At 44.1% G+C, this 27474-nt stretch overlaps 1 protein-coding gene across 1 annotated transcript in view; it reads right to left on the minus strand.

Moving 5' to 3' along the window:
- The window catches only part of LOC126187489 (copine-8-like), a 160262-nt gene that overhangs the window by 45705 nt on the left and 87083 nt on the right, over positions 1 to 27474 (minus strand). Inside the window, exons 4-6 of the mRNA XM_049928596.1 lie at positions 2786 to 3004; positions 555 to 687; positions 245 to 472 (exon numbers count right to left, since the gene is read on the minus strand). Of these exons, the coding sequence (XP_049784553.1) occupies positions 245 to 472; positions 555 to 687; positions 2786 to 3004 (580 nt within the window). The remainder of the gene's footprint in view (positions 1 to 244; positions 473 to 554; positions 688 to 2785; positions 3005 to 27474) is intronic.

A 27474-nucleotide genomic window follows, 5' to 3' on the forward strand; every position in this document is an offset into this window, starting at 1 on the left:
ACACACTGAAAAACAACATTACTGAAACTTTTACTTTACTACTTGGTTATCAATGGGAATCTTCAAATAAAATGAATAGCAATGCAAACACCAAATTAAACACACTTGGTTAATTAGTGTAACTCAAATCAATTGTTATATCATGTTAACACTTAAGAGATCAATATGGTGAAATGAAGATGTGGTAATATTTAAAAAAAAAATAAAAAAATAAAATGTGCAATACAGTTTGTATTAACAGTACCTGCAATTCTATCACAATATGGATTAGTTGGGTTCATGTTGACAAAGAACTCATGTGATACTCTGCCATCAGGAGGTAAACGAGCTCCAAATCCAAGTACAGGAAACAATTTGTCAGTGTCATAATCCTGGATTATCGTTCCAACTGATTGTATTGCTTGCTCATACATATTTGGATGTGGACCAATAAAATGCAGTGACTCAGGTGCAAGTGGATTGCCATTAGAAGCTGAAATGTGATACAGTTTTAGTTATGGTGCAAATACTGATTAAGTATTGAGTACACAAAGTAAAACATATTTTTTTAATACCTGTGAAATCAATAGCAATGGAGCAATGAAGCTGAGTACCTCCCTTAATGTAGTCCATGAAAGAATATATCTTCCTTGTCTCAAAATTGTCTAACCAAATTTCACCAGAATTTCTATAGGATGGTTTTCTCTTCTATGAACGATAATCAAGACAGAATTATAATCAAAGCAGAATTATAATCATTATCAAGACAGAATTAGGTTTTTAAAAAAAAACACTGAAAATATTTTGTATCTTTCTAAAATCTGCACAAAACAATAAATATATTAACTGTTTAATATTGCGGAATTTATCTACAAGAATAAACATTCAAGTAACATGTTACGTTTCACTCTGGATTCGCTAGTTACTGTACGACAAAAAATATAACAGATACACAATATCAAAATTATGAACTCTGGAGAAAAGGCAATTAAGATTGTTGTCGAAGGTAAAGGAAGGCTATGGCAAAATTTACAACAAACACTACAATAGTATCAATCTGTATTCTTTACAAATTGTGAACATGATAACAACTGTCTCAACAAACTAATAGAGAATAATATGAGAGAGATTTGTAAAATCAAACATATACTGTCCATCCAAAAAGCTCAGAGACTGATTTTATTCCTGGCATACAAACAATGTATGGCAGCAGCTTTAACTAACAACTGTAAGCAACAAATACTCATTTGGCCAGTCAGTTGTAAGCAGGCACAGTTAAATAGCAGGCATACGGCCATAGTGTGTCAACTTCTTGTGTCACAAATCACAATGGAACAGTGAATAGTTATTTGATTTCACATTTTACTCAGTAAATTGCTACAACAACACATAAGTGGATGGAAACAGCTTATGGCAATAATTGTTTGATCGAAGAAAGAGTGAGTGGCTTAAACATTTTGGAGGACAGGTATAGCTTCAGGATTGAGAGAGGTCAGGGGATTCCTCCTCAAATTTATCTGACTGAAACATTAGAAAATTCATGATCTTTTGGCAACTGGCAGCAATTCCTCGCGCAGAGCTATCACCGGAGAACTGAAAATCTCTCAACAAATAGTTCAAGATATTCTCCAGAATGTTTTGAAGAAGAGAAAAGTGCATGCAAAGTTTGTCCTGCGCAGCTTGACTCTAGAACACAAACAACCTGTTGATGCCTGCCACATCTTGATTGAAATGAAAAACATGGATAATTGTTGTAACAAACCTACCACAAAATGACAAAGTACAGATAGTGTCTCTGATGATGTGCGAAGACTGAAGAAGTGGGGAAGGACAAAATAAGAAGTGAAGACAATGCCCACTGCCTTTCTTTGACATGCACAGCATCAGCCACAGGCAATTTGTTACTACCAGGACCACTGTAAATTGTAAGTATTATTTCGGTTCAATGGACCAGATAAGCAAGAGGATTTAGAGCATTCATCCGCAACAGTGGAAGGGATGAGATGTCTTTTTGCTGCATAACAATGCACACGCTTACAGCACTGCAGTTTAAGTGCATTTCCTAGTGCAAAAACAAGTGCTAGTTCTTAATCACCCTTCATTTACATCCAGTTTGGCACTGAGCGACTTTTTTTAATCCTCAAAAATAAAAATTTACAAGAAGTGTCAAATCTCGACATTTAAGCCAGTGACATGCAAGCTGAACAATATTCCAGGAAGGACTTTTCTGACAGTTTCACGTGGTTGTATGAACATGCTGTGTGTTTCACTCAAGTGGAGGCAGACTATGTAGAACACCTGAAGCATTAAAATCACTATCTGAACTTTTCTCGGTATTTTATTAATCCAATATCAAAACTTTTTGGACTGACAGAGTACAAGAAACATATTTTAAGAAAAGCCACAGACAACATATAATGCAGTCACCATACTAAACACAGATGAATGTGATTAGACATCGGTAATGATAATAGATGAGATTCATATGGTGAATAATAATCTTGAGTTAGGCTACAATTTACCTAAGAAATGATATTTCTTGGCAGTTTCATTTTATATGTGAGATCCAGTTTTATTTCAATTTAGTAGTTTTAACAAATTAATGATATACAAAACTCAATAAAAATCTTCCACGAAAAATAATAAAATCTTTCAAAATATCTGTAATCTAACACCTTACTGCTAGCTTAATTTCCAGTGAAGAAGACTGAAAATATGTATTGCTGCATTCTGTTTACACTTTGTATTTTTCTTTTAAAAAAATTCACATTTTTGTCACTTTACCTTCTCAGGATTGTCACTTTACCTTCTCAGGATGAATAAGCTGGAGCTTTGTATTGCTGGAAGGACCTGAAGATAGTGTTCGCAAGGTAACATTACACTCCCCAACAAGTGAGTCATCACCTCCATATGAACTTGAATGATAACATGCGACTTTTATGTTGCGGTCATAATCACCATTACAAAGCTGTCTTACAGGAATTGAAAAGCGACGCCAATGTGGTTTATTGGTGTGATGCACTACCTGTACAAAACAATTATGGAGAAGAATTACCAGTGAGCTTTAGTTTACTTTTCAATTACAGTATTGTTATCATTTGTGATCATTCAGAAATGGTTTGCATGTACACAAAACAGTCATGACTGCTGTAACATCCACTGTCACACAAATCTTTATACTTTAAAAAATACACTATTTAAACAAATATCTCTCTCATCTGCTGGTTACACATGGTAACTGCTCAAAACTGGTACATGAAATGTCCGCAAAGTGTCATCCTCACACAGATGTCAATATTATGTATCAGCTTAAAGGGTAACACCAATGTAACAGCCTTTAAAAAAGGGAGCTTCCTTGACTGTTTGTTTGTTTGTGTGTGTGTGTGGGGGGGGGGGGGGGGGCAGAAGGAAAGGTGATAGAGAAATAATACTTGGATTAGTCGCTGAGCATTTACAAACACTAAAAAAAAATTTTTTTTGGCAGAAAATATTACAAAATAATGATACTGTAGCAATCATCCCAAGGCATGATGCATTTGAGGCAAACTGTGACAAGCACTATAACTGGTGCCAATTTGAATCACAAAAGAAAGAAAAGAAATATAACCTACACGAGTGTAGGTAATGAACCATGTAGCGTATTTTAAAAATATTGATTTTTGTGTAATTGGCGAGTTTTTGAATAATGTTCTATTTTCACCAAAAAAGGACAGACATTTGTTAATAAATACTGTTTAAATTAACTAACTGAAAATCCCCTAAGTATTTAACTTGTGAACATTATTTCAAAGCTGTGATTAAATTTTGAAATACAAAGTTTGAAAACTGCTGAAGTTACACTTCATGCCATTTTGAAAAATCATATTCCAAGAAAAATGAGTCTTAGGTTTTAAAATGTCAGACATCAACTAATGAAGAAAATTTTACTTTTAGAAAACTTTTATCATTATTCTGATATCCCAGGACTAGTGTGTTGTACTGCTGCTCTAGCAATCGAAATCGTACGCACTAGTTTAACACAGAATTATAGAAATGTCGCTAGTGACAATTTCATGAATGTACAAAACTTTAAAATTCTGTTCAGCTATACTCCAAGCAGGTGCACTGCTAGGAAAATTCAACAGTTGATTTCATATGCATTCCATACAAACTTATTACTTAGTATAAAAACTTCTGGGCACTTTGGACAAGCAGTAATTATTGTGAAGCCTAAGATTGCAATGTGATGTCTGCATTGCACATTTTACACTACACGTGTTGAGAAACAACAGAGAAAATGGCAAGAAAATTTATAATCCTATAGCTCAATCCATAATTCACATCAAAATCCCAGTCACTATTTCAATTTCACAACAACAGGCACTGACTCCGCTGTAACTGCTCTCAGCCTCATATCTATTCTTTGGATGATTTGATGACATACAGCTTCAACACCGTGTTCAATATGATGTGAATTATTTAAAGAAGAATGGAAAGATCGGCAGGAGCTAACCTCGGAGAAGATCAGTTTGGGTTCTGGAGGCAATGCTGACCACACAACTTATCTTAGGACGTATATTAAAGAAGGGCAATCTTATTTTTCGTCCACAATACATATATGATTCACACGGTTGTGTTGTGACAGTGCCACGACATTTAACAGTGCCGCCACGACAGTACGCGCAAACGGCGATAGAGGCGCTCCGCAACTTGGCTGAGGGGGGGCGCATGTCACGGCACGGCAGTCGAATAAGAGATACTGAGTTGTTATCATGTAACCAGCTATTGTTTCTAAGTGAGTGTGTTTGAATATCCACCCAATTATTGGTGATTAAAGGTTATAACACTTTTTGGCGACGAGGTCGGATATATTCACTGCGTTGTGGATTTGTGTGTTCGTGACGGGGCAGACATGGAACAGCTTATGCAAGCGCTCATTGACCAACAAACCCGTTCCTTCTTGTCCACGTTGTTTCGTACAGCATGACAGGGCCGCGTGTCCAAAACATTGGGCCACGTGTAATTCATGTAGGAAAAAAGGCCACATTGCTTCTGTGTGTCAGTCCCCTAAAGTTCCTGTCGACGAGGATGAGGCATCGGACATGGATGTTAACTGTGTGCTTTCTCAAACAAATGAGTTGTTTGTTACTGTTTGTGTTCTGGATAAAGACATTCGCATGCAAGTGGACACTGGCTCTGCAGTAACTCTCATTAATTCTTGCACGTATTTGGAGTTGGGCTCCCCTCCCTTGTCTCCAGTTACGCGAAATCTGAGAACTTATAATAAACAGAAAATTCCTATCATTGGCCAGTTTGATGCTTCCACTGCCTACAAGTCTGTTGTTAGGCCCCTAACGTTTTATGTGGTGGATCATGCGGGCACTGAAAACCTGTTCGGTTATGATGCTTTCCAGTTGTTCGGGTTCTCCATTGATGATGAGGTGCACCTCATATCTGAGGATATTCCGTACCAACAGCTGGATGGATTGTGTTCTGAATTTTCGTCCATGTTCTCTGCTGGTCTGGGTCGTGCCAAGGATTTTGAAGCCCACATTACTCTTAAACCTACAGCTCGCCCTAAGTTTTTCCGGGCACGCCCTATTCTGGTGGCGTTGCGTGCACCTGTCAAGGCTGAGATAGACAGGTTAACAGCTTCAGGGATTCTCCTTCCTGTTACCTCCAGCGAATGGGCATCGCCAATCGTAGTGATTTCTAAACCAAATGGGAGTCTGCGATTGTGTGGTGATTTTAAAGCCACTGTCAACGCTCAAAGCCTCACTGACACTTATCCTCTTCCCCGTCCTGAGGAGTTATTTATCAAGCTCGCTGGGGGCCAGTTCTTTTCCAAACTTGACTTACCGGAGGCGTACCATCAGTTACCGTTGGATGCTTCTTCCAAGGAATTTCTCGTCATCAACACTCCTTGTGGGTTGTATCAGTACCAGCGGTTACCATTTGGCATCACTAGCGCGCCGGCCATTTTTCAGTGGTTTTTGGAACAGCTCACGGCTTCCGTTCCCGGCTCCATAAACTATCTGGATGACCTTGTTGTCACGGGGGCCTCCACTGAGGAGCACCTTCGCAATTTGTGTTCACTGTTTCGGGTTTTGCATTTGGCTGGGTTGAGGTGCATTCTGGACAAGTCACAGTTCTTCCAACCCTCCATTGTGTATCTTGGTTTCTACTTGTCCTGTGAGGGTATCGTCCTCTATGTCAGCACGTTGCGGCCATTAACGCTCCACCCCGGCCGTCTACAGTCAAAGAACTTCAGGCGTTTCTAGGCAAGATTGCTTATTATCACAAATTCATTCCATCCGCGGTGGCGGTAGCTCATCCTCTGTATCAGCTGTTACGCAAAAACTTCCCTTTCTGTTGGTCCGATGAGTGTGAGCAGGCTTTTGTCCGCCTGAAGGCTCATTTGCAGTCTGTGCCTTGTCTTGCCCCATTCCATCCGGGTCAGCACTTGGTTCTGGCGACTGACGCGTCACAGTATGGCATAGGGGCTGTATGAGGATGGGTCGGAACGACCCATCGCCTATGCTTCCAAGACCCTCAACGATGCGCAACGGCATTACTCTCAAATCGAAAAGGAGGCGCTATCATTTATGCTCTAAAAAAGTTCAGCGTTATTTTGTATGGTTCTAAGTTTCACCTCATCACCGACCACAAGCCACTGGTCTCTCTGTTCCGCCCATCGACGTCGCTTCCGGATAAGGCAGCTCACTGCCCGCAACGTTAGGCCTTATACTTGTCTCGCTTTCACTATGAGATTCACTATCGCCCCACGGCCCAGCACGCCAACACTGACGCATTGTCGCGATTGCCGATGGGCCCCGACCTGGTTTTCGATCGTGATGAACTACTCTGTTTCCACGTTGATGAGGAAGAACGTCGTGCGGTCGACGGTTTCCCACTTACAGGTTCGCAGGTCGCGTCGGCTACTGCGCGGGACCCGGTCCTGCGTCAGGTGATCGGTTTTGTTCAACGGGGTTGGCCAGACAGGACCAAGGGCCGGGCATCGGATCCCCTCCGCAACTACCATGCCTTGCGCTTTCGTCTGTCTGTTCGTGATCTACATCTACATCTACATCTACATCCATACTCCGCAAGCCACCTGACGGTGTGTGGCGGAGGGTACCTTCAGTACCTCTATCGGTTCTCCCTTCTATTCCAGTCTCGTATTGTTCGTGGAAAGAAGGATTGTCGGTATGCCTCTGTGTGGGTTCTAATCTCTCTGATTTTATCCTCATGGTCTCTTCGCGAGATATACGTAGGAGGGAGCAATATACTGCTTGACTCTTCGGTGAAGGTATGTTCTCGAAACTTTGACAAAAGCCCGTACCGAGCTACTGAGCGTCTCTCCTGCAGAGTCTTCCACTGGAGTTTATCTATCATCTCCGTAACGCTTTCGCGATTACTAAATGATCCTGTAACGAAGCGCGCTGCTCTCCGTTGGATCTTCTCTATGTCTTGTATCAACCCTATCTGGTACGGATCCCACACTGCTGAGCAGTATTCAAGCAGTGGGCGAACAAGCGTACTGTAACCTACTTCCTTTGTTTTCGGATTGCATTTCCTTAGGATTCTTCCAATGAATCTCAGTCTGGCATCTGCTTTACCGACAATCAACATTATATGATCATTCCATTTTAAATCAGTCCTAATGCGTACTCCCAGATAATTTATGGTATTAACTGCTTCCAGTTGCTGACCTGCTATTTTGTAGCTAAATGATAAAGGATCTATCTTTCTGTGTATTCGCAGCACATTACACTTGACAACATTGAGATTCAGTTGCCATTCCCTGCACCATACGTCAATTCGCTGCAGATCCTCCTGCATTTCAGTACAATTTTCCATTGTTACAACCTCTCGATACACCACAGCATCATCTGCAAAAAGCCTCAGTGAACTTCCGATGTCATCCACCAGGTCATTTATGTATATTGTGAATAGCAACGGTCCTATGACACTCCCCTGCGGCACACCTGAAATTACTCTTACTTCGGAAGACTTCTCTCCATTGAGAATAACATGCTGCGTCCTGTTATCTAGGAACTCCTCAATCCAATCACACAATTGGTCTGATAGTCCATATGCTCTTACTTTGTTCAATAAACGACTGTGGGGAACTGTATCGAACGCCTTGCGGAAGTCAAGAAACACGGCATCTACCTGTGAACCCGTGTCTATGGCCCTCTGAGTCTCGTGGACGAATAGCGCGAGCTGGGTTTCACATGACCGTCTTTTTCGAAACCCATGCTGATTCCTACAGAGTAGATTTCTAGTCTCCAGAAAAGTCATTATACTCGAACACAATACGTGTTCCAAAATTCTACAACTGATCGACGTTAGAGATATAGGTCTATAGTTCTGCACATCTGTTCGACGTCCCTTCTTGAAAACGGGGATGACCTGTGCCCTTTTCCAATCCTTTGGAATGCTACGCTCTTCTAGAGACCTACGGTACACCGCTGCAAGAAGGGGGGCAAGTTCCTTCGCGTACTCTGTGTAAAATTGAACTGGTATCCCATCAGGTCCAGAGGCCTTTCCTCTTTTGAGCGATTTTAATTGTTTCTCTATCCCTCTGTCGTCTATTTCGATATCTACCATTTTGTCATCTGTGCGACAATCTAGAGAAGGAACTACAGTGCAATCTTCCTCTGTGAAACAACTTTGGAAAAAGACATTTAGTATCTCGGCCTTTAGTCTGTCATCCTCTGTTTCAGTACCATTTTGGTCACAGAGTGTCTGGACATTTTGTTTTGATCCACCTACCGCTTTGACATAAGACCAAAATTTCTTAGGATTTTCTGCCAAGTCAGTACATAGAATTTTACTTTCGAATTCATTGAACGCCTCTCGCATAGCTCTCTTCACACTACATTTCGCTTCGCGTAATTTTTGTTTGTGTTGTTCTTCTGGCCACGGATGGCGCATCTCCATGGGTCGTGGTGCCAGCCTCTCGTCGCAAAGATGTTCTCAAACTGTTGCATGAAGGCCATTGGGGTATTTCTCGGACTAAGTCCCTGGCCCACAGGCACGTTTATTGGCCCGGTATTGATTCAGACATTGCCCACATGGTTGCTGCATGTGGTCAGTGTGCTCAACAACTGGCTGCACCTCGTACAATGCCCTCTCCGTGGCCTGATCTGGCGCAGCCATGGGAATGGGTGCACGCTGACTTTGCCGGCCCCTTCCTCGGTACTTATTGGCTACTATTGATTGACGCCTTCTCGAAGTTTCCGTTTGTTGTTCGATGTCCGTCGCACACCACTGCGGCAACGACGCTGGCTTTGTCCAAAATCTTTGCGCTAGAAGGTCTTCCATCCATGATAGTCACGGACAATGGCCCTCAGTTCTCTTCACAGGCCTTCCGTGAGTTTTGTACTGGACAAGGGATTCATCATGTTACAGCACCGCCCTTCCATCCGCAATCGAATGGGGAGGTCGAGCGCCTTGTCCCCACTTTCAAAAGCCAGATGAAAAAATTCCTTAGTGATTTTTCCACAGATGATGCTCTGTTGCAATTTCTGAGTTCTTATCGCTTCATGCCTCTGGGTGATCGCAGCACTGAACTCTTGCATGGCCGCCAACCGCGCACTCTATTGCACCTGCTTCACCCTGTCAGGCCTTGTGCTGTGTCCCCTAGTGCGGGAAAATACTAGGTGGGTGCCGACGTGTGGGCACGAGGGTATGGATCTCGCCCTAAATGGATTCCAGGGGTGGTCAAGGCTCTTCACGGCCACCGGCTTTGTGAAATACCTACGGACGACGGCATGGTTGTTCGCCATTACGACCAGATGCGCCCACAAGTGATGGCCACGCCGGTGCCACCGCCCCTTCCTTCACCTCTGCCAGCCCGAGACGCAATTCCTGTCGCTGCTGCCGATCTACCGTACGTGTTGATGCAGCCGATGTCGCTACCGCTTCCGAGTACGCTGGAACCGGCCCCAGTCGCGACGCCGCCTTCTCCGGGACCCATCTCGCTGGAGCACACCCCCAGGTCCACGACACCTATAGATGCTGCTCGGGAGTTTTCACCCATCATCTCATCCAGGAGGCACGTTCCACGCACGAGCTTCCGTCCTGGACATTTTCGACCATACTCCCGTGTCTCTCCGCGGGATCTTCTCGGGGCCTCACAAGAGGCCATGGATGTCTCCGCACTGTCCATGTCTCCAAGGAAGTGAGTGTTTTTTTTTTTTTTTCAAGGGGGGAAAAGCGTTGTGACAGTGCCACGACATTTAACAGTGCCGCCATGACAGCACGCGCAAACAGCGATAGAGGTGCTCCGCAACTCGGCTGAGCGCGGGAGCGCCACCTACCTACGAACGGCGTCGGCCGCATGTCACGGCATGGCAGTCGAATAAGAGATACTGAGTTGTTATCATGTAACCAGCTATTGTTTCTAAGTGATTGTGTTTGAATATCCACGCAATTATTGGTGATTAAAGGTTGTAACAGGTTGCTGTTGAGAATGGCATGCCTTGTCCCAGCAGTCTGACTGCTGAGGAGAGAGGAGGGGTAGGGGAAGTAAGCATCAGCTACCTGCTGCACTGATGGCACTGTTTCCCTTATGTGTACAGTAATACTTCACATCTAGGGGCAACTTAATGTTGGCAGCAATCGAAGATAAATGAATATCTTTCAACTAGTGCTTGTTTTGTCTGCTTCTTGGAGCACCAGTAAAATCGTCATCACCATGGACAAGCAGTCGTAGACTTAAAAAAAGCTTTTGACAGTGTTGACTGCAATATACTCCTTGAAATTATGAAGGTAGCACAAATAAAATACACAGTATGAAATGATATAAACAGTTTACGTAGAAACCAGATTGCAGTTATTAGACTTGAAGGACATAGAAGAAAAGCAGCTGAGAAGTGATTTGAGACAGTGCAGCAGCCTACCAGTGATGTTATACAATCTGTACATTGTACCAGAAGAAAAGGCAACAACAGAGAAATTTGGAAAGAAATTAACTTTGAAGAGAAGAAATAAAACCTTTAAGGTTTGTCAATGACATTGTAAGTTAGTTAAGACAGCAAGGTATAAAAAAAAAGTGAAACAAGGATAATGTAATGCAGGTTACAGCAGGATATGCACTTTTCAAAAAGAGGAATTTGTTAACACTGAATATGAATGAATTAAAGTGCTAGGAAACCTTTTCTGAATGTATTTCTTGGAGTGTAGCCATGTACCGAAGTGAAACATGGATGATAAGTGGTTCAGACAAGAAGACAATAGAATCCTTTGGAAAGTGTTGCTACAGATGAACATTGAAGATTAGGTGGATAGATCACATAACTAATGAGGAGGTAGTGAATCAATCTGGAGAGAGAATAAATTTGTGATAACTTGACTAAAAGAAGAGATCAGCTGATAGGGACCATTCTGATGCATCAAGGAATTGTCATTTTGGTACAGGAGGGAAGTAAGTAGGTTCAAATGGATATATGTCGCAGTAATTATTTGGAAATGAAGAGGCTTGCACACAACAGACTGCAGTGGACAGCTTCATCAAACCAGGTTTCAGACTGAAGCCGACAACGAAAGAAATGAATGAATAGAAAAACTGCAAAAATCTTGGTTGGCAACTCACAAATACAGGAAATAAAAAGTGAAACAATGGAAAATCCAAGATGGAATGGAACAAATAATATGAAAAGGAAAATTCCTACTCACCATATAGCGGTGATGCTGAGTTGCAGATAGGGACAACAAAAAGACTGTCACAAATAATCTTTTTGCCAATGTGGCCTTTGTCAAAAATAGATGACATGCGCGCGCACACACACACGCACACACACACACACACACACACACACACACACACACAAAAGAAAATTTCAGTAACATTTACAGACTTCCCTAACTGTAATGCAATCTGGTAATTGTATGAAAATTCATACCTCCAGTTATGTCATTCAGAAGTAAGCTGCATGGTGCTGTTAATGAGAGGAAGCCTCGTGAGCAGTAGTCAAGCTCATAAACCCATCTTCAAGTAAACACCCGTCAGGGACCGTGGCACTTGCTGATACTGCATGTGCAACAATGGTGTTAATTGTGGTTTCTGTGTAATCAGAAAAGATGTTGCTTGTAATGTCTAACCAGAAGCAGTGATAATGTCAAACAGAAGGGGGCACTTGCACAACTCAGAACTGTTGGCTCTGAATTCCAAAATATCATTCTCATGAATGCTTACTATTCACTTGACATCGAATCCATGCAGCCTGTGGCACCAGTCTTAGCAAACGCTATATGGTGCTTCTGCTGACAGACAGACCACCCATTGTCAACAGCAGTAACATTATGTACTAGTAGTAATTATCCCCAGGATGTACCAACAGTAAACTCTAGTGGCCTGTACACTGATGAGCTAAACCTTATGACTACTGTTCACCATGACATTGAATGCCACCTGATGACATTATGGGCAAATGACAAAAAAGAAAAGTTAAGAGGAACAGAAATGAATGGGGATAATTCTACTGACAATAGAAGCTGCAAACGGGGAATCCACTGGCCTAAGGGACTTTGACAAAAGTGCCTGGGACGAATGTCTCAGAACCAGTGAAGATGATTGACGATTTGTACACTATTGACGGTTTGCATGCTACTGTCGTAAGCATCTATGGAAATTGAGTGAAGGGCAGTGAAACTACAATCAGGTGACAAGGCATTGAACAATCCACATCTTACCACAGAATGTGGTCACTCTGAAAACAGTATATGCAGCAATCTATTGACAGAATGCTGGTGCAGGTACAAGTATTTCAGAGCACACCGTTCAGTGCACATTGTTGAACATGGGGCTCCACAGCAAATGAAGACTACATGTACCCGTGTTCATCCAACATCATCATCAAGCACATGAAACACATCTGGGATGTTATTAAGTATCAGCTTCACATCCCTAAAGCCATAGGTCTGTAATTTACAGGAACTGCGTGACTTGTGTGTAGACATCAGGTGTCACATACCTTTATAAACATGTCACAGACACGTTGAATCCATGGCGTGTAGAATAGCTGCTGTAATGCATACTACAGGTGGACCAACATGATACTATCCAGGATGTTAAAATGTTTTTGCTTATCAGTCTATGAAGGACTTGGTCTTACTTTATCCATATGCTCAAGCAATGGAAAATCCAGGATTGAATAATGACACTATTACGAAAAGGATAGATTGCTACTCCATGTATAGTGGAGAAATAAATAAAACACACACACACACACACACACACACACACACACACACACACACACACACACACACACACAAAACCATTGTCTCTGGCTGCCAGGGCCAGACTGCGAGCAACTGGATTGTGCAGGTGGGAACTCTCCTTGCAATATATCCTATGTTGTCATAACCCTTCTGGCCTTAACCTTCATTAGTCATTGTCCTTCACCCACATATTCCCTTTCCTGTTTCCCCTCCACAGCTTTCTATTCCACAAGTGCAGCCAAAGTCTTTTCACTCCTTTTTCTCTCCCCCAACACTCTGTCTAGCTTGCCGACTGCTCCTAGCTGCCCTATCCTCTCCCCCCTGTATGCTCCCACAATCAGCACTTTACCTTCCTCCATCCATTCCCTGCTCTTCCTCCCCCTCCCCGTCTCAGCCTCCTCCTTACCCCCACCACCCACATTACTTCTCCCATCATGCACAGTTGCTTGCAGTCTGGTGCCAGCAGCCAGAGACAGTGGTCATGTGTGTGTAAGTTGCATTTAACAGTATGCTGTTTCACTAGAAAAGGAGCAAGGTCATATAAAGAATTCAAACAAACTCTTCTGTCCCTCTTTAGAAAGGCATGTAGCATATTAATTTCAATGCGTTCCCTTGCAACACTGCCCCAATAGTTGGAAGTTTAGCAAGATGCTGAGCAGTAAATGACAGGCCCAAGATGGACGCTCTCATAATGGGTTTTGTGAAATATGTATTACCTACAGAGGAATGGAAAATAAGGAGTATGACTTTTAATGGTTTCTTGTAACAGGGAGATTTTTTTATGGAGTGTGTTGGTTCTTATTTCCACCCCCACCCACCCCTTTTTTTTGTATCTGAACTTGGGGTCACCCGTATGGCTTAACAAACCCTATATTTTTAATATAGCCCCATTTATCCAGAACAGTGACACTGCTGTTATCAGCAAGAAACAAAACTGTATTATGATCTTCCCTACAAGAATACAAGACTGACTTCTCTGATAATGAACTGATGCTCTTGGGCAGATTTGTCCCACTCAGAACACCGCATGCTTACCACCTACACTCTTATAAGTGCCCTAAAGTAAATTAAAAACTGTCTGGTCAACGTAACTAATAAAGTCAATAATGGGCAAACAACTGGGAGTCAGTGAAAAATTCAAACTTTCCTTAAGTATGGATAAAGGTGCATCATCTACAGACGTATCAGTGAGACAAATTTCCATACAACACAGTGAAGGTTTTTGATGCAATAGGCCACAGAAATGAAATTCTGCATACTGGTGAGCAGTAGCAAAATGAGGTTTCCAATTAGTCTGGATCTAGAAGGGGGGAGGGGGGGATGATTTACAGAAAGTATTAAAACCAAAATCAGTCTACTGTACAGATTATATGTCATAATGTCCGCCCCGATAGCTGAGTGGTCAGCGTGACTGATTGCTGTCCTACGGGCCCGGGTTCGATACACGGCTGGCTGGGTCGGAGATTTTCTCCACTCAGGGACTGGGTGTTGTGTTGTCTTCATCATCATTTTATCCCCATTTGGCACGCAGGTCGCCCAATGTGGTGTCAAATGTAATAAGACCTGCACGAAGGGGGCCGGACCTGCCCCAAAAGGGGCCTCCCAGCCAATGATGCCAAACGCTCATTTCATTTCCATATGTCATTATCAAAATCCATAAAGAGAACACCCTTCTTTGGTTCACTGCCAACTGAAAAGGTGCTCCTACAAATAATGTATACCATCTTGCTACACTTTTTTGCAATGTTGTAGAGAAGGTCATGAACACTTTAGATTTTCGATGCCAACTGCAAGGATAATACCAAGACGGAATAACAAGAAGAAGAATATTCTCTGGAAGCTTAAAATATTTTAGCAGACATTTCCACTATGATTGTGTGTGAATCAATAGCTCCTCATGCAATGAAAAGCTTTAAAAATTAAGATGTTTTAGAGTTTTGATGTAGTATCTCTTTTCACTCATGCTCCAATGCCTGAGTTGTTGTGGCTGTGTGTGTCAACTATCTGACTAATTTGTTGCAATTTGTGTTAATATCCACATACTTTTCATTTAATAACCAGATTGATGACGTGGTTATGAAAAGTTCCTTGTCCCTCATAGGGGGTAATCTTTATACAGAAACTTCTGAGCAACAAACAACTGAATCTTGCTTTTTATGTATGTTGATGACAAATGTTATCTGGTGTCACAGAAGTGAGAATTTGCACATCCTTTTGGAACACCTCAAGCCTGTCCACTACATCATTTGCTTTGTGATGGAGCTGAGAATGGCTGTCTCCCCTTTCTTGATGTGTTGATCAGGAGGGTGATGGGACACTACAGCATGCAATTTATACAAAGCTTACTCATACTGATTTGTACCTCAGTGCTGACACATGATAGCATTTGGTTCAATCTGAGGCAATACTTCATACCTTGGTGTGCATGGCTCATGCCTTCTCTGCCTCTCCAAGCCTGCCAGCTGCATTAGTTCACATACATTGCGATTTTGGCCAGAGTGGATACAGTGAATGATACATAAGATGCACTTTGCACCACCAACTCACAGTAAGTCCAGAGGTTGAGAAGGCTGAGAAGAAGGCTTCTAATTGAATAGCTTTCTTTCGATATGCAGGAAGCATTTTGAAGGAGATGGGTCATGTCTTTAAGAGTGAGTTTTCCAATCTCCCTGAAAGATCAGGGGTCTTTAAGGGTCTGTGAAGGATTATCTAATGCTACGCAAGGCAGGTGTTTATTGTATCACTTGCAGTTGCAGCTTAGCATACACTGGTTGGACTACCAGGATAGTTTAAGACCACTGGGTGGAATATAAGCTTTACACACAAAAGAGCCATGCAAATCTGTGATCGCAGAACACTGCCTCAATTCTGGCCATCACGTGAATTATAACACCACTGCCCCCAGGGGCTCAGCATTTATTTGCTGGGTACGGGCTTGGCGACCCCGGGGTTCCTGAGCTGGAGGCTGGTAGGCGCCACCAGTCCCCCGTCACCGTAAGCTCTGAGCGTACTTCAGCGACCACCGTGCGGCGCGGCGGTGGAACGTTGTGTGTCTCAGGGAATGGGGATCTTGGCTTGACCGCCCGGATCGCGAGGATGGAACAAACCTCTATAAAAAACCCCTCAATCTCAAGGTGTGCTGCGCGCTGATGAGATGCATGGCTGTTGAGGTGGAACAGTCGATAGCGGGCAACCTCTGGGGAACCTGCCGCACCTCAGTTGTATAAGGCTTACCTAGGCACGCGGGGCTCTGTCTAGGTGGACTTCTAGTTCCCTAGCTGCTCGTGGGACCGAGATGGATCCTTCGAACTCCTCTTTTCTTCCTCCCAGCGGAAAGGGTGGGCCACTGGAAGGTTCTAACACCCAGTCTCTTAAGAGGGCCCGTGTAGTCAGTCCCCCTGACTCCGGCGCTTCTTTGAAAAGTCCAGTCTTAGGTAACAGAATACATTCTGGTAATCCGAATGTGTTTCTCATTGTGAAACGGAAGGAGGGTAGTTTCGAGAAGGTTTCGCCCTTCTATATACAAAAGGGATTGGAGGGAATCTGTGGCTCCTTAAAATCGGTAAAGCGCTTACGTAATGGAACCTTGCTAGTGGAAACTTCCACTTCCCAGCAAGCCACTAAACTTCAGTCTGCTAAATGCCTTGGAGAGTATGCCATAGACACTGAACTGCACAGCACCTTGAACTACAGCAAAGGTGTTGTGACATGCCGAGATCTAGCTGATATTCCCAAGGAAGAACTGCAACGTGAGTGGGCTCCAGAAGGTATCGTTGATGTCCAACACATCATGAAGAGGGTTGATGGCACTCTTGTCAAATCCGACTCCTTTATTCTGACCTTCAGTAGCACAAAACTTCCTGAACATGTTAAAGCTGGCTTCCTTCGCCTTAGTGTGAGGCCTTATTTCCCGGCCCCAATGCGCTGTTTCAAATGCCAGCGTTTTGGGCATACCACCTTAGGCTGTAAAGGCGAAGCGACTTGTGGAAACTGTGGTCTGGCTGCTCATGAAGGAGTTGGTTGCTCGCGTCCGGCAAAATGTATTAATTGCTCTGGGAACCACCCTGTTTGGAGTAGGGACTGCCGCATATTTTTAGAGGAACGCAAGGTCCAGGAAATAAAAACAACCCAGCGTATCCCCTATGGTGAGGCCAAGAAGATCTTTAAGTCGATGCAACCTCCCACATTTGCTACATCTTTTGCCTCCCTGGTTCAGAAGCCTACTCCAAAAGTCGATGCCTCAACGCAGACCGAGGTGGTGAGTGTTGGCACTAACACCTGTAGCTGTCAGTGCACTTGCAACGCACCTAGTGTTTCAGAGCCAGTAGCCCCTACTCGAACGGCAGACAAAGGTACAGTGGCGAACTTGGGCCAGCCCCTAACGCCTCCAACAGCTGAGGCTGTTCCCAAACCCAGTGCGCCAATTCCCACTCCCACATCAGCTCCCCCAAAGTCCACCAAACCACAGAAAGCTACCGTCCAGCAGCAACAGCGCGTCAAATCCCGTGGTAAACCATCGGACCATGCGGATGTTGTTTTACGTGAGGCTTCATCTGACTCTTCCCCAGAGTTGATGGAGTACGATGTATGTGTGGGGCAATCATCTCGTCCCACGCCTGCCCCTACACCTGCTGCGGTCTCCCCGCCCCGTCGGAGAGACAGGATGAAGGTGCTACCCCCAACATAGATGGCTCCCATACTCCAGTGGAACTTGCAAGGGTTCAGGACGCATGTGGAGGAACTTCGTCTACTGTCTCAGGGTAGACCACTGTGTCTCTGTCTCCAGGAGACGTATTTCCATCCATCTTACTCCCCTGAGCTACGAGGCTACACACTCCATAAAAAGGACGACCTGCGTGGAGAGAGAGCTAGAGGAGGCGTAGGTATTTTCGTCAGGACGGACTACCACTCCTCGCCTCTCTCACTTACGACGACTTTACAGGCCGTCGCTGTGTCCGTGCACGTGCGTCATCCATTGACAGTATGTTCACTTTACTTGCCCCCACATGATGCTCTTGATGAAGCAGCCCTCACCGACCTTCTTACCCAGCTCCCCCAGCCATTCATTATTTGTGGTGATTTTAATGCCCATAATGTGCTTTGGGGCTCTGCAATTACCTGCCCCAGGGGTAGAGCAATTGAGAGGCTTCTCCTGTCATCCTGTGCCTACTTGCTCAATGGAGGACAGAGTACTCATTTCTCCACAGCGACTGGGTCGTTCTCTGCCATTGATCTCTCGCTTTGCTCTCCGGCTCTTGCCGCCAGTGCTCACTGGGAAGTGGTCGCTGACTTGCACGGCAGTGATCATTTCCCAATCTGGATTCACCTGCCCGATGGCGTGGGCCCCGAAAGGAGACCACCACGATGGGTGCTCAGTGGAGCTGACTGGACACTTTATAGCCAGTTGGCCCAATTCGACCACTGTGCGAATGTTGAGATGTGGGTGGATCATATTACCAAAACGGTCCACCACGCCGCTGCAGCATCCATTCCACAGTCCACAGGCCACCGGAAGAGGCCACCTGTGCCTTGGTGGAGTGCCGAATGCCGCTCTGCGATCAGGACCCGGCGTGCGGCTCTGCGTCGGTTCAAGTGTCGGCCGACTGCTGAGCATCTTGCAGCCTTTCGGGTGGCGAGGGCAAGATGTCGCCGCATTATTCGTGAGAGCAAGAAGAGGTCATGGCAAACGTTCCTGAACACCATTAATCGTTCCACCAAAAGTTCCATTGTGTGGGAGACCATCAGGAGAATTTCTGGCAGAGGAGGGAGGTGCCCCATAGCTGCTGTACTGAATAATGGCACTCTCCACACGGATCCGCGAGACATTGCCCAGACTATGGCAGCGTATTTCGCCACAGTTACTGCAACAACCAGTCAGGATCCAGGTTTCCAGCGCCATAGAGCCGTTGCTGAGAGATGTAGTCTGGACTTCCATTCCACCTCTCATGAAGTTTACAACTGCCCATTTTCTATGTGGGAGCTGGATTCTGCATTGTCTGGCGCTCGTGACACATCCCCTGGCCACGACAGGATCCATTACAGTATGCTATGGCACCTCACAATGCGCAACAAAGAAATCCTCCTCGCACTTTTTAATGCCATTTGGGCGTCGGGTCACTTTCCTGACGCGTGGCGTGAGGCGGTTTTAATCCCTTTTTTAAAACCCGGGAAAGACCGCTCGAGCCCAGGTAGCTACCGTAGCATTGCCCTCACTAGTTGCATAGGGAAGACCTTGGAGCGGATGGTCAACCGCCGCCTTGTCTGGATGTTAGAATCCCGGCAACTCCTTAGTCGCTTTCAGTGTGGGTTCAGGAGGTTTCGTTCCACCTTCGATAACCTTGCCCTCCTGGAGGCGGCTATCCAACAGGCTTTCCTACGCCGTCACCACCTTCTAGGTGTATTTTTCGACATCGAGAAGGCCTACGATACTACTTGGAGGCGTCTCATCCTGGAGCAGCTTCACGAATGGGGTTTTCGTGGTTGTCTTCCTCTTTTTATTCAGTCTTTCCTCTCGCCACGATATTTTAGATACCGAATTGGTGACGTCCTGTCTGATCGCTTTGAGCAGGAGAATGGTGTCCCTCAGGGTAGCGTTTTAAGTGTGACTCTGTTTGCCATCGCTATTAATAGCATTACGTCCATAGTGAAAAGTCCTGTCCAGTGTTCTTTGTTTGTGGATGATTTCTCTTTGTTCTGCTCTTCTTCAAGCCTTGCAACGACAACCCGTCAGTTGCAACTTACGATTAGGCGTTTGGATGATTGGGCGAAGAAGAGTGGTTTTCAGTTTTCCACCGAGAAGTCTGTATGTGTTCTGTTTAACCGTTCTCGTTCGCTTTTAACCTTTCCTGAGTTGCGCTTGAGGGATACTATTCTTACTTTTAAAGACACGGTGAGATTTCTGGGGCTCATTTTTGACTCGAGGCTCACGTGGTTACCTCATCTTAAAGACCTGAAACGGCGGTCGCTTCAGGCTTTAAGTATTTTAAAATGTCTTAGCCACAGTACATGGGGAGCTGACAGGACTTGTCTGCTCCAATTTTACAGGGCGTTTGTGCGGTCTCGGCTCGATTATGGGTGCACGGTGTATGGGTCTGCGAGGCCTTCTTACTTAAAAATGTTGGACGTTGTGCACCATGAAGGGCTTCGGTTGGCCACTGGGGCATTCCGAACTAGCCCCATCCCCAGCCTCTGTGCAGAGGCTGGTGAACCGCCACTTCATATGCGGCGACGGCTACTTACAGTGCGCCAGGCGTATAAAACTTTGTCCACACCCTACACCCCTGCATACCATACCGTTGCTCAGCCTCCTCTGGCACGATTGTTTCATAACCGGCAACGTGCGACGCAGCCCTATGGGATTCGCGCACAGGATTGCCTCAGTGCGATGTCTATGGCTGGTCTTCGTGTTTTACGTCGCAGTTGGAGCAGATCTCCACCTTGGCTCCTCCGGAGACCCAAACTTATTTTAGATTTGACTAATTTTAAGAAAGATGGCACACCAGATTTTACGTTCCAATCTCTGTTTTTTAACCTTCTAGATGTGCATCGCGGTTTCACTGTCGTTTATACTGATGGCTCCAAACAGGAGACTTTCCTTGGCTGTTCTGTGGTGTTCCCTGCTCATGTTACCCGGATTCGCCTCCCTGCTGAATATACCGTTTTCGCAGCGGAGCTCCACGCGATCCTGACGGCACTGGAGCAGATGAATCGAGTTCGGGGCGATCGATTTCTTCTCTGCTCCGATTCTCTTAGTGCCTTACAATCACTGCAGAACCTGTACCCGACTGAAGAGATGGTCCAGCTGATACATGACAAACCGTACTTGCTCCAACGGCGGGGTAAAGAGGTATCCTTCTGCTGGGTGCCTGGTCATGTCGGCATATGGGGCAACGAACAGGCTGATCGGGCTGCCAAGGAGGCCTGCAGAGAGCAGGATGTGGTCCAGTGTCCTATCCCCTTGCAGTCAGTCATCACTGCACTCCACAGGAAGTGCATGGAGTTGTGGGAGGACGAATGGCTGGCGGTGACGGCCAATAAACTGCGGTCGGTAAAGTCGACCACTCGGCCGTGGCGTTCCTCCTGCCGGCTGCTCAGGCGGGAAGAGGTGGCACTCACACGTCTTCGGATCGGGCACTGTCCTCTGACACATAGCTATTTATTACGGCGGGAGGATCCTCCGTTTTGTGATGCTTGTGGTGTGCCCATCTCTGTCCGGCACATTTTAACGGACTGTGTTTTATACCATGATGCAAGGGCAGAAGCACAAGTTGATGGGGATCTGCCCTGTGTTTTAGCTAACGATGAGACGTGTGTGTCTAGGGTTTTTAAGTTTTGTGATGTGTCTGGACTCTGGCCTAAACTTTTAGGCTGGCGGTTTTAGTGTATTGCAGAGTGGCTGACTCCTCCCTTTTTTCCTTGCGGTCAGCCAGCCACTTCCATCCGCTCCATTGTTTTAGCTCCCTCTACCTTTTTCTTCCTGTGTTGTCCATGTTTTACTGCTGACGCCCTGCTTCATCCCACGCTTCGGTGTGGGTGAGCACATATTTTTCAATGATTGTTCCCCGTGTTTTATGTTCCGTTTTATGTTGCGTTAGATGTAAATGTTCTGAGTTTTTCCTTGACACCCGTCTCACTATGATACTGAACGGGCGCTGAAGACCTTGCTGTCGTGCGCCCACAAAACCCTTCTACTACTACTACTACTACTACTACTATAACACCACTGAGGTTTTGATCTGCACTTCCAATTACTGGGATAGTGTGCTAAGTGTACCTGCTGAAAGTAAACTTAGGCAGGTCCTTATAATACAGGAAAAAGAACAAATTTTTGAATGGTACAATTTTTGTAGGGCAAAAAAGAACAACTCAGAGCCAGAAGTGCAACAAGAACCAGCCCTCCAAATCCAGTTCAGTTCAAACAGACTGTTCTACTAATGGCTCAGGATAGGCTACTCACAGCATTTCCTCTTTAACACCAGAAAGTCCACAGATAGAAGTTAAATGACTAACGATTATGAACAACAATTCAAATTATTGCTATGTGAAATGGTTTTGACTAATCACTATTTTATTATGAATGTTACATCGCAACAAAATTTACGAGAGTAATAAAGGCTGCACCTTGAGGACATACCTGCAGCAAGAGCTGACCCTCACATCCCACACCAATGCCAACACCAACACTAACATTACCTGTCATACTTGCTTTCAGAAACTGGGGCCAGTTCATTGCCTTCCTCTTCATTGTTAAGAAACTAGCAAATAAGTGGGTCTGATGCTACAGAAACAATGATGAACAATTCAGTAAAATATTATACAAGCAGAAAAATGATCCAAACTGCATGTAGGGAGGAATAAATGAATAAGTTTGATCCACTGCATGTTTATAAAAGAACAAAACTACTGTTAAAGTGGTAAACTTCTGACAAGTATGTGGTTTATCATACTAAAAAACAGGCCAACCAGTCACCGTGGAGGAGATGAGAAAACACTTTGAGCTATATGTTGTTGTTGTTGTTGTTGTTGTGGTCTTCAGTCCTGAGACTGGTTTGATGCAGCTCTCCATGCTACTCTATCCTGTACAAGCTTCTTCATCTCCCAGTACCTACTGCAGCCTACATCCTTCTGAATCTGCTTAGTGTATTCATCTCTTGGTCTCCCCCTACGATTTTTACCCTCCACGCTGCCCTCCAATGCTAAATTGGTGATCCCTTGATGCCTCAGAACATGTCCTACCAACCGATCCCTTCTTCTGGTCAAGTTGTGCCACAAACTTCTCTTCTCCCCAATCCTATTCAATACTTCCTCATTAGTTATGTGATCTACCCATCTAATCTTCAGCATTCTTCTGTAGCACCACATTTCGAAAGCTTCTATTCTTTTCTTGTCCAAACTATTTACTGTCCATGTTTCACTTCCATACATGGCTACACTCCATACAAATACTTTCAGAAATGACTTCCTGACACTTAAATCTATACTTGATGTTAACAAATTTCTCTTCTTCAGAAACGCTTTCCTTGCCATTGCCAGTCTACATTTTATATCCTCTCTACTTTGACTATCATCAGTTATTTTGCTCCCCAAATAGCAAAACTCCTTTACTACTTTAAGTGTCTCATTTCCTAATCTAATTCCCTCAGCATCACCCGACTTAATTCGACTACATTCCATTATCCTCGTTTTGCTTTTGTTGATGTTCATCTTATATCCTCCTTTCAAGACACTGTCCATTCCGTTCAACTGCTCTTCCAGGTCCTTTGCTGTCTCTGACAGAATTACAATGTCATCGGCAAACCTCAAGGTTTTTATTTCTTCTCCATGGATTTTAATACCTACTCCGAATTTTTCTTTTGTTTCCTTTACTGCTTGCTCTATATACAGATTGAATAACATCGGGGAGAGGCTACAACCCTGTCTTACTCCCTTCCCAACCACTGCTTCCCTTTCATGTCCCTCGACTCTTATAACTGCCATCTGGTTTCTGTACAAATTGTAAATAGCCTTTCGCTCCCTGTATTTTACCCCTGCCACCTTTAGAATTTGAAAGAGAGTATTCCAGTCAGCATTGTCAAAAGCTTTCTCTAAGTCTACAAATGCTAGATAACACACAAAATACTAATATCAATGATATTAAAATGGATGTGTGCCCCTTTTCTCAACAGCATCTTCTAAAGCTCAGTTACTAGCATCCTGAAAACTTTTTGTTGACTGGGTAAGTCCAAAACACTTAAATAGTTGCTCATCAGTATCTTGAAATAGAGAATAAAAACAAGCATATTTTATCACAACTTAATAAAAATATATAGTCAAACTAGAAAATACTAAATACAACACAAATTAGCTGTATAAAAGTGCTAAAGCTTTTCTCCAGGTACATGTAGCTGGCTTGATCACTTGTACCCTAATCGAAACACAGAAAAAGCAACCCTAGAGAAAAATGTATGTTGGTTAACATACAGCCTCTTGCTGTTCTATTCTTTGATGTTAAAGCTGCTTAAATAAAAACTGAGTTTTAGTTTTAAAAAATTTAAAAGAGAGCTGGATAAGCAATTGAAAGAGTAAAATCAAGATACAGACAAGTGATGCAGATTACCACTGACTAAAAAAGAATGAACCAGACACTCAGAGACACATTAAAATAATCTACCCAGTAATTTGGACAGGGGCACTAGTAATGCATAAAACCTTAAAACTTTTTCCATGCTCTTCTCACTGGCTGTAGCTGTCACTGCCAAACGTAGATGATGGTGTGTGGTGGAGGAATGTAGGACATGGATGGAAACTGTCAGAATGCGCCGTATTAAAACTCAGCCGTGATCTTCAAGTGTTCTATTATACCCAGCTACAGTGCCACGTTCCTCTCTGTCTATGTCACAGGAGCCCATGATACCGAAGATGCCACTTCGCTGTCTGCAAAACAGCTTGGCATGGAAGGGCTACCTCAGTGACCCGCGCAATGTACTGCAGCATGCTGGCCATGTACAGCCGCAGAGTTTTGATGACGTCAGGATGCGCCCGCAGCCAACTCAGCGGCCCGCTGTGTGCTTCTTTGCCATTGTGATTAAGACCATGGGTGACAAGTGCCTGTGATTCAACAGCCAAATCTGCAGCCCTCGCCTCGGTATGCCTCTGGCGTGTGTTGGGAACCAACAAGACTGCCCGCGGTAGCGAGCTGTCGAGTGGCCCGCCACAGGCTGGCTAAGGGACCCCATGTTTGCCTCAGAGGGTCGAACCAGCGACCCACCATGGACTGAAATGTAGGTGCCCATCTGCTTTTGTGTGTAGCCGGTGGTGTGACATGCCCCGCCATTCAGGAGAACTGCCACACTTTAATGTCCCCTCATTAGAAAACCGGCACCTATTTATATGCAGCTGTGCGCCTCTGTTTCGCTAACATGCCGCTCCAAGTCACATACTCATAACACCTAGGTTGGGCAAGTGGGCCCCTTCTGCCTGTAACTTGTACCTTGCAAACTGCTGCATTTACTCTTTTCAGTGGTTCGACTGTCCTGTGGCCTCCATTCTACTTTGCAACTGCTGGTCAGTGTAACTTACTGTCAACAGGCCCGCACCTGGCTGTAACTTGTGTGCTGAGAAATATTGCACTGAATGTAACTTTCCTATCTTAAATGGTGGTGCCACTACACTGACTGATGGGTACTCTCAACTAAGGCAACGTCTGCCGAGGACAGTGAAACAGATATTATTAATTGCTTTAAAGCAACTTCTTTCCATGTGTGTGTCTGGAAGGATGTTCATTATAGAAAAATTGTTGGTTTTAACTGCTGTAGTTTGTTATTTTGTAGCTCTGGCCACTTATTGTCCCTTTGACACATAACTTTCCCCCTCAACAAAGAGATTGTAAAACCCATGACCACAACACATGTTAGGACACTATTTCATTGTAAAGTTCATGGCTGTCAAGTCATCTTGTTCATTTCCATAGGGTCCTACATGGTCCAGTATCCAGCAGAATGATATTTACTTCCTTTGTTATTGTAGTAAGTGAAGGGCATCTTGTATTTTTCTTTCATTATGCCAGCTGGAAACATTTGCTGAATGGTCTGGGCACTCATAAATCAAAGTAGAGGAAACATTGATTGCCCTTCATCTGCTCCAGTGTCTTCAGGACTGCATGAAGCATTGAATCAAAGGCTTTAAATGTGTTTTGAAGTCAAATCCTACTGACTCAGTCTACTGAGCAGCTAACTGAATGACCCTGTATAGGGTTATTGGTATAAATAACTGCTAAATTTCAGAATTCATCTGAAAATTTGTGAAAGGTTTGTTTAAAAATAAAATCTTGTGTGTAACATTTAGTTTAATTTGTCAAATTTAAAAACAGCCTGGACCTCATTACTAATAAGGGAGGATACTTGCTCCACCCTTGTGTTAAAACATCTGAGTGCGACACATTGAACTCCTGCAAGTTTCTTCTTTGCCCTGATCCTGAATGAGCCAGTTACTATTTCATAATTTACATACACTTTTTCTCCTTACAGTTAAATAATTTAAGGGTTAGGGACATGGGAATTAACCTGATTTTTAGAGATGTTACGTGAAATGCCGCCAGATGGTTAAAGGTGGATATAAAGACTGGGTACTAAGGCTGGCTATGTGGCTTGCTTGAAGGATCCCACATTCTCATAGTGAACAGGATTCAAGGTCTATAGGCAGGATAGTCATGCAGAACCATAAACAGAACAGCCACAGACCAGCTGTGAGCAAGCAAAGGCTCTATAATATAATAACGTGGAGGACTTTCTGCCCGCAGCATCTGCCACTAAGACATTGTAAGGTCCTTAGAACCTATAGAGTTCCTGCCCAGAGATATTTCAGATGTGATAATCAAATGAGTTTTTCATAAAAAAAAAATAAAAAAAAAAAAAAGTGGGTTTGGGATTTCGTTAACTCCTTAGACTAAGAATGGTGTCACTCAATTGCAGTTCAGGTTAATTGAAAACTTGACACATGTAGTCAAGTTCATTCACATGGGTATAATTTGAAGCCTGTGGTATTAGTCCATAATGTGCACTAGCTATCAGAATGTTAGTTACATTTCTAGAGCTCTACACTATCTCTGATACTGCAACAACCATTTGCCTGAGTGATGCGATATGCTACAAGACTCCCTGCAGATAGATCATAATGGATCTTTCACAGTACTGCCCAAGTGTTCCTGATGGTTACATGCCTCTCCTTGTTCCAACATGGACCTGGCCATTTGTCAGACGACTGAAACAGAGGCATCAGAAGCTCTGTGGATCACGGTGGATCTTGATTGAGAGATGTTTCACCATGTCCTTGATGTTGGACTGGTATTTGAAAATAATCAGGTTACTGTAAAATGTTCAGATGGCTATGTTAAACACCCATTTCACTGAGATATTAATTTGTGAGGATCCATTAAGTCCTCATAAACACCCACAAATCAATACAATCTATTCAATCAATGGCCAAGCTTGAATTGGTGTGCATTATGCAACTGAGGTGCGGCAAATTCGCAACAGGTTGACAACTAATAATAGTTTTGCCTCCACAACTTTCCATCTCACCAGCTCACAGCACCCCTTAGGAATGATTTGTTTACAGATGTTTTTACCATCCCCACAATCTAGGAAGTGCTCTCTGAAACACACAGCATTCCACTGTACGACCCACAGTGGTAACTGAAGCATGTTTAGAGTTCACAGATGTCTTGTGGCACTGGACAGCCCACAGCTTAGGAACTCCAAGTTCATTACGTACATACCCAGCCATCAATGGCTGATGCGAGGGGGG

The sequence above is a fragment of the Schistocerca cancellata genome, chromosome 5 (genome assembly GCF_023864275.1).
Source record: "Schistocerca cancellata isolate TAMUIC-IGC-003103 chromosome 5, iqSchCanc2.1, whole genome shotgun sequence".
Lineage (NCBI taxonomy): Eukaryota > Metazoa > Arthropoda > Insecta > Orthoptera > Acrididae > Schistocerca > Schistocerca cancellata.